Source organism: Salvelinus sp. IW2-2015, unplaced genomic scaffold (genome assembly GCF_002910315.2).
Source record: "Salvelinus sp. IW2-2015 unplaced genomic scaffold, ASM291031v2 Un_scaffold2839, whole genome shotgun sequence".
Lineage (NCBI taxonomy): Eukaryota > Metazoa > Chordata > Actinopteri > Salmoniformes > Salmonidae > Salvelinus > Salvelinus sp. IW2-2015.
Genome location: NW_019944139.1, coordinates 25244 through 34036, shown reverse-complemented (window position 1 = coordinate 34036; position 8793 = coordinate 25244). Strand labels below are relative to the sequence as shown.

Genomic DNA, 8793 nt, shown 5'->3' with positions numbered 1-8793 from the left:
GAGAGAGAGAGAGAGAGGAGAGAGAGAGAGAGAGAGAGAGAGAGAAGAGAGAGAGAGAGAGAGGAGGGAGAGATGGAGAGAGAGGGAGAGGGGAGGGAGAGGGAGAGAAGAGGGAGGGAGTGAGAGGGGAGAGAGAGAGAGAGGGAGAGGGAGAGAGGGAGAGAGAGAGGGAAGGAGGAGAGAGGAGTGAAGAGAGAGAGAGAGAGAGAGAGAGAGAGAGGAGAGAGAGAGAGAGAGAGAGAGAGAAGAGAGAGAGAGAGAGAGAGAGAGAGAGAGAGAGAGAGAGAGAGAGGGAGGCATATGTTACCTCTATAGGTTTTGCAAGACTTTATTTCAGTATAGGAAGTTACCTTCATAGATGGCTTTGAAGCCTTGTCCACTGACAGCATAGTCTGACAGCAGCCACAGTGTGAGCCTGGGTCCTGTGCTCACAATGGGCGACGGCAGCTGGAACCCTGTCAACCTATGGAAACACAGGAATGGACATAACTCATCAGAAACATACACAGATAGAGGAACGTTCAGCAAACAGCCATGTGATATAAGACGGGCAGGACGGACAAAGYCTTACAGAGCTAGCCATCTGGAAATCAGTCCTGGACCAGTTTTCACAAAGCGTAGAAGGGCTGATCTAGGATCAGTTTAGATCATAATTTAAAAGGACAGGGAGGACCTGATCCTAAATCAGCTCTCTCTCACTCTGAGATACTTTATGAATATGGGCACATATAGTAAGAGCTCTAATAACAGGTTAACAATCAAAGCAACTGCAGCTGGTACAAACAGCAGCAAATACTTCAGGTCAGATTACCCATCATACAACACAAGTACAGTTCAACAAACCAGCTCGGCTAGACAGGTATTTGATATTTTGGTATTTTGTAAGGATCCCCATTAGCTGTTGCGAAAGCAGCAACTACTCTTCCTGGGGGTCAACACAAAACAATACAGAATGACATAATACAGAACGTCAATAGACAAGAACAGCTCAAGMACAGGAATACCTCAATAAAAATAAAAGGCACACAAACTATCTGGGTCAGATAAGGGAGAGGCGMTGTGCCGCGAGGTGTTGCTTTCATCTGTTTTTTTAAAACCAGGTTTGCTGTTTATTTGAGCAACATGAGATGGAAGGTAGTTCCATGCAAGAATGGCTCTATATTAATACTGTACTCTTTATTGAGTTTGTTCTGCATTTAGGGACTGTGAAAAGATTCCTGGTGGCACGTCTGGTGGGCTAAGTGTGTGTGTGTCATAGCTGTGTTTACGGTGACTATGGAAACATTTTGGKATTTTCAACACATTAATGTTTCTTAWAAAAAATAAGAAGTGATGCAGTCAGTCTCTCCTCAACTCTAGAGAGACTGGCATGCATAGTATTWATATCAGCCCTCTGATTACAATGAAGAGCAGAATGTGCCGCTCTGTTCCGAGCCAYCTGCAGTTTAACTAGGTCTTTCCTTGCAGCACTGGACCACACGACTGGACAATAATCAAAATACGATAAAACTAGAGACTGCAGGACTTGCTTTGTGGAGTGTGGTGTCAAAAAAGCAGAGCATCTCTTTACTACTGACGGACCTCCCCCCATCTTTATAACCATTGAATCTATATGGTTTGATCATGACAGTTTACAATCTAAGGTAACACCAAGTAATTTAGTCTCATCAACTTGTTCACAGCCACACCATTCATTACCAGATTCAGCTGAAGTCTAGAACTTAAGGAATGATTTGTACCAAATACAATGCTCTTAGTTTTAGAGATGTTCAGGACCACTGGTTACTGTTKACCCATTCCAAAACAGACTACAACTCTTTGTTAAGGGTTCATTAGCTGTGGTTTCTGAACACTGTTCTGTTTCATGGACACACATGCTTTGTTTAACCTGTTGAGGATAGAGGGCGCTATTTTCACTTTGGGGAAAAATCGTGCCCAATTTAAACGGCCTCGTACTCTATTCTTGCTCGTACAATATGCATATTATTATTACTATTGGATAGAAAACACTCTCATGTTCTAAAACGTTTGGAAATTATATCTGTTGAGTAAAACCACTCATTTTGCATGCAACTTCCTGTCAGAAAGTGAAAAATCTGAATTGAGGCTCTGTTCCAGGGCCTGCCTATAAATGTGCTTGATATCTATTAGTAATAACATGCAATTCATACGCTTCCACTAGATGTCAATAGGCTGTGAGAGGTGAAATGGGGTTTCTAGGTATTTCTATGGTCAAAAGAGAGAGCTTGGAATGACAATGACCCCAGAACTCCTTTGTTCAGGAAGCGCATAAGGTCACAGTATTGGCTTCTGAAAAGCATTCGTTATAGATGTCTTATATTCCGGCTTTGATTTTATTTGATAAATGTGAAAATATCATCGTAAAGTATGTTTTTTCAATATAGTTTTATTAGATTATTGAATTTTTTTTCGGGAGTTAGGCGTGTTGCGTTCTTTGCGTTTGGTGAGAAGGAGAGCTTAGCACCTTTGGCTATTTTGCTAGCTCATTCGAGAGGGAGAAATGCCATTCTAAAAAAAACAACGATTGTTCTGGACAAAGGACCACTTGTACAACATTCTGATGGAAGATCATCATAAGGTAGGCCCATTTATGTTTTTTTCATATATCTGTCGAACATGTTTACTTTTAGTTTGCGCCGCTTTTGGCGCGCTCTCTCGCAATAACGTAAGCTGCATGCTCGTAATGAAGTTCTTTTTAGAAATCTAACACGGCGATTGCAATTAACTTCTTGCAACTATAGGGGGTGCTGTTCGCATTAGCATATTTGTGTCTCCAAATTAAACTGCCTCGTGCTAAATTCTTGATCGTACAATATGCATATTATTGTTATTATTGGATAGAAAACACCTTCTAGTTTCTATAGAAGTTGGAATTTTGTCTCTGAGTGGTACAGAACAATTTCTACAGCACTTTTCATGGACAGGGTCAGATTTCAGAAATTTTTACCTCTGATCTGGGGTCTGTTTATAAGGCCACAGTGAATGCTATGAAGGAACCGACACTGCCTAGCGTCTTCCTCTGGGTGCCTGTAACGTCATCACGTTTCTCAATGAAGTCGATGGACGTTCACAGCCATTATAATGACAAAAATGTACAGAGACCCCTCTTTCTCAACGTGCGCCTCAAGGTGAAGGCCATCGGACCTGCCTCGTTCCAAATCGTTTTCTACCAGCAATATTTCTCCGGTCATGTTTTCAGTCGTTATAGTTGTTTAAAACATCATAATGTAGTTAATTTGAGCCGTTTTATATCAATTTATATCCGTTTAGTGCGATTTTGAGGAATTCTTGGTTGTGCGTTCTGAAAGTTTGGACACACGTTTTAGGGAGTCGGTCGTTGGTGGTGGACATTTTCGAAGGGACAGAGGATCTATCGACCAAAAGACGTTTATAACATAGAAAGGATACATTGCCCACAGAAATATGATGGAGAACAGCTCAAAGTAAAGCAATATTTAATATGATAAACCGTGTTTCTGTCGAAATATTTTAAAACGCATAATTCGCCATTTTGTTTGGTATAAGCTTCACTTGGCCAACCCTGTATTGAAAAGTAAGGATAATTTTAAAAATGTAATCTCCGCGGTTGCATTAAGAACTAATTTGTCTTTCGATTGCTGTCAACCTGTATTTTTTAGTCAAGTATATATTAGCTTTCAATTAAACTAGATCACTCTGATAGATGAGTCAGACATATGAGGCTTGATTTCTAGTATTTTTTATGTGTAACCACGGTTTGTATGGCTAATATTGCACCTTTTCGAACAAACTGTATATGTAAATTGTAAAATGATGTTACAGGAGTGTAATCGAAGAATTCTGAGAAGTTAGTGAAAAAATTAATATATTTGGCGGTGATTACGTTATAGCGCTCTTTGGCTGGAATCGATGCTCTGGTAACGTTTGTTCATGTGGTATGCTAACTTATCGATTTATTGTGTTTTCGCTGAAAAACGCTTAGAAAATCTGAAATATGGTCTGAAATCACAAGAACTGGGTCTTTCCATTGCTATGCTTTGTCTATTTTTATGAATGTTTTATGATGAGTAAATTGGGTCATACCAGTTGCTCTACTCTAGTAATTCTAGTCGTTTGTGATGGTGGGTGCAATTGTAACACTGTGATTTCTACCTGATATGCACTTTTTTCTAACAAACAACTATCCTATACCATGAATATTTATCAGACTGTCATCTGAAGAGGTTTTTTCTTGGTTAGTGGATATCAATATCTTAGTTGAGCCGAATTGGTGATAGCACTGAAGGGTAAGAAACTGATGGAGTTAGAAAGTGGTGTATTTGCTAACGTGTTTAGCTAATAATTTACATATTTTGTCTTCCCTGTAAAACATTTTAAAATCTGAAATGGTGGCTTTTTTCACAAGATGTGTATCTTTCATCTGGTGTCTTGGACTTGTGATTTTAATGATATTTAGATGCTACTATCTACTTTTGAAGCTATGCTAGGTATGCTAATTAGTGTGTGGGGGTGTGGGGGTGCTCCGGATCCGGGTAGAGGCTCGTGAAAGGTTAAGAACTAGTGTATCTATATCATTTCCTGTATAACATGTATTTTTTAGTAAAGTTTATGAATAGTTATTTGGTCAGAATAGGTGAGTGTCAGAAATATCCGGAACTTCTGGGAAAAAGATGCTAAGTTTTCAGAATGTATAACCACGGATTTCAGCTCTAAATATGCACATTTTCGAACAAACCATATATGTATTGTGTAATATGATGTTATAGGACTGTCATCTGATGAAGTTTATGAAGGTTAGTGAAAAAATTTATATATTTTGCTGGTTTATTCGCTATCGCTAACGTGCCTATTGCTATCGCTAACGTGCCTTGAATGAATGAATGCGGTTGTGTGGTAGGCTATTGTAGTAAGCTATTATAGTGCTATATTGTGTTTTCGCTGTAAAACACTTAAAAAATCCGAAATATGGCTGGATTCACAAGATGTTTGTCTTTAATTTGCTGTACACCATGTATTTTCAAAAATGTTTTATGATGAGTATTTAGGTATTTCACATTGGTCTCTATAATTACTCTGGCTGCTTCGGTGCTATTTTTGATGGTAGCTGTGATGGTAGCTGCAATGTAAAACTGATTTATACCTCAAATATGCAAATTTTTCAAACAAAACATAGATTTATTGTGTAACATGTTATAAGACTGTCATCTGATGAGTTGTTTCTTGGTTAGTTTGGTTGGTTTTGTGCATGCTACCTGTGCTGTGAAAAATGTCTGTGCTTTTTTGTATTTGGTGGTGAGCTAACATAAATATACGTGTTGTTTTCGCTGTAAAACATTTTAAAAATTGGACATGTTGACTGGATTCACAAGATGTGTATCTTTCATTTGATGTATTGGACTTGTTAATGTGTGAAAGTTAAATATTTCTCAAAAATATTTTTTGAATTTCGCGCTCTGCCTTTTCAGTGGAATGTGGGAGGAGTTCCGCTAGCGGAACCCCGGGGCTAGACAGGTTTAAACCTCTTTGTGCTAGGGGGCAGTATTTTGTTGCCTGGATGAAAAGCGTGCCCAAAGTAAACTGCTTGTTACTCAGGCCCAGAAGCTAGGATATACATATATTTGATAGAACACACTCTAAAGTTTCTAAAACGGTTAAAATAATGTCTGTGAGTATAACAGAACTGATATGGCAGGCYAAACCCCGAGGACAAACCATCCCAAAAAATAATAATTTCAGCTTACCACTGTTTCCAATGGCTGTCATGTTTATTATGACGCMAAATCCTCCCAGATTGCAGTTCCTAGGGCTTCCACTAGATGGCAACAGTCTTTAGAAAGAGTTTCAGACTTGTTTTGGGGAAAATGAGCTAGAAGATGTAGTTTTTCTAAGTGGCTCCCATTTTGGTTGTAGTGTTTTCATGCGCATGGATGAGAGTGCGTTCTTTGTTGTTTATCTCCGGTAAAGACAATAACGATTCTCCGTGTTAAATGTTATTGTTGATTTAGGTATTAGGGTACCTGAGGTTTGATTATAAACGTTGTTTGACTTGTTTGGAGAAGTTTATTGGTAACGTTTGGGATTCATTTTGAAGGAGGGAAACCGGTGGATTGTTGATTGAAGCGCGCCAGCTAAACTGAGTTGTTATGGATATAAAGAAGGACTTTATCGAACAAAAGGACCAGTTGTAATGTAACTGGGACCTTTTGGAGTGCCAACAGAAGAAGATCTTCAAAGGTAAGACATTTGTTATATCGCTATTTCTGACTTTCGTGGCGCACCTTCCGCGTGGCGCTGTCCTCAAATAATCGCATGGTGTGCTTTCGTTGTAAAGCCTTTTTGAAATATGACACAGCGGCTGGACAAGAAGTTACGCTTTATTGTGATGTATGACACTTGTATTTTCATGAATGTTAAATATTTATATTTCTGTAACTTGAATTTCGCGCTCTGCAATTTCACCGGACGTTGTCGAGGTGGGTCGCCTGCACCASAAAGGTTAATGCCAGTGGCAGGCAATTGGTAAACATAGAAAAGAGTAGAGGGCCTAGAGAGCTGCCCTGCGGTACACCACACCATACATGTTTGACATTAGAGAAGCTTCCATTAAAGAAAACCCCCTGAGTTCTATTAGATAAATAGCTCTAAATCCACAATATGGCTGAGGTTGAAAAGCCATAACACATGTTTTCTCAACAACATGTCTTGTTCAGTAATATCAAAGGCTGCACTGAAATCTAACAGTACAGCTCCCACAATCTTCTTATTGTCAATTTATTTAAGTTAAACCAATCATCAGTCACTTGTGTCAGTGTTGAGTGCCCTTCTCTATAAGCATTTACAGAGAAATAGCATTGTATTTGGTCAAACAAAATTTTTTCACCAAAATGTTGCTAAGAGATGGCAGCAAGCTGATAGGACTGCTGTTAGAACAAGTAAAGGCAGTTTTACCACTAGTGGCTAGTGGAATTACCTTGGAGCGGCTATAGAGTCAGCTGCCAGGAGGTTTGTCATTATTGATCGATAACTATAATAATTGTTCTAACTTTACAAAATTCTAACCTTCAAATCTTTACTACATTATTAGTTTTTTTATGCATGAGTATAGTGGCTCATTGTTTATCAAATGGTTTTGTGATGAATAAGCCATCTGATTCTATGAAAGGTGGAGTTGAATTTGTCTTTCTGACAAATCATTTTTTCTTCTCCATAATTCTTTATATCATGATCTCAACTTCATGTTACTGTTTCTTCTACTTTTATCGAGTTTAGTTGAGTTTAGTTATTTAATTTCTCAATTAAGTAAGACAGTCAGACAGTAAGTAAGTAAGACAATCAGATGTGCAGCCAGACTTATTAGCCACTCTTTATGCTCTCACATCTCTTTCAACCATACAGTTTTTTTTAATTTTTCATCAATCCATGGAGCCTTAACAGAGTTCTAACAGTCAGTTTCTTAACAGGTGCATGTTTATCAATAATTGGAAAAATAATTGTCATAAATTCATCAAGTGCAGTGCCTAGATGCTCCTCTTTAATCACATCAGACCAACAAATATGTTTAACCATCATCCACATAACAGTTAATATTTTGTATGATCTCTTATACACTATTTCAGGCCCAGCTGATGATTACTTTGGCCTTCCTGGATATTAGCCACTATATTGTGTTGTGATCATCTGCAGCCAATGGGTTACGGATACAGCTTTAGAATACAAAGTTCTTCCAGTATTAGTACAACTGTGATAAAATAAATTCAATACATGTGGGATGATTCTTGTTCCTGTAGTGTTGTAGTAACCACCCTGGTAGGGTTGATTATAACACTGAACCAGATTTACAGCACTGGTTACAGTGAGAAGCTTCCTCTTGAGAGGACAGCTGGATGAAAGACAGTCAATATTCAAGTCCCCTAGAAAAGTAGACCTCTCTGTTTACATCACATTACACTATCAAGCTGCATTTCACCCATATTATTAGATACTGACTGTTAGCATTGGTGGCCTATAGCAACACCCCAAAAGAAAAGGTTTTTAGATCTGCAAGTGAACCTGCACCACAACACTTCAATAACGACATAGATAAGATCTTCTCTAAGCATTAAGAGATATGGCTCTGAATATCCAGTACAGTAGACTCCCGTCCATAAGCATTACAGGTGATTGGCGTCCTGAATATATACACTAGTCACTACTCCCCCAGTAGCAATTACAGGCGAGTCGGCTCGAATTTATATGACAGCAAACCTCCCTTCCATCAAGCAATTAACAGGGATATGCTCTGAATATATACAGTGAAACACCTTCCCAACTTACGGATATGGTCTATATACACTCCCATAGTTAAGATACCTGAAGCGTACCCCTCCATGATGCTAAGGATGTGGCTCTGACATAATATACTAAAGCAAACTCTCCCCTAAAAAAGCATTACAGGCGATATGAGGGCTTCTGGATATATTATGCGACAGACACGCGCCCATTATGCATTTATACAGGAATATTGGGTCTCGGGATTTAATTACGCAATCTACCTCCCCACTTAAGCTGTGTACAGGGCTTTAATAGAGCGTTCTTGAATAGTTATACAGATACACTTTCCCCATTAAGCATTACAGGGATATTTGGCTCCTGAATATTATGTACAGCAAACTTCCCCCATTAGACATTACAGGGATTGGCTTCTGAATATATACAGCAACACCTCCCCATAAACTTACAGGGGATATGGCTCTGGAATATATACAGCAACACCTCCCCATAAGCATTACAGGGATATGGCTCTGAATATATACA

At 38.8% G+C, this 8793-nt stretch overlaps 1 protein-coding gene across 1 annotated transcript in view; it reads right to left on the bottom strand.

The window, feature by feature from the left end:
* Nucleotides 1-333: 333 nt before the first annotated feature.
* Nucleotides 334-8793, bottom strand: part of mthfs (5,10-methenyltetrahydrofolate synthetase (5-formyltetrahydrofolate cyclo-ligase)) — a 21390-nt gene continuing 12930 nt past the window's right edge. The window contains 2 exon segments of the mRNA XM_070440691.1: nt 334-463; nt 921-925. Of these exon segments, the coding sequence (XP_070296792.1) occupies nt 334-463; nt 921-925 (135 nt within the window).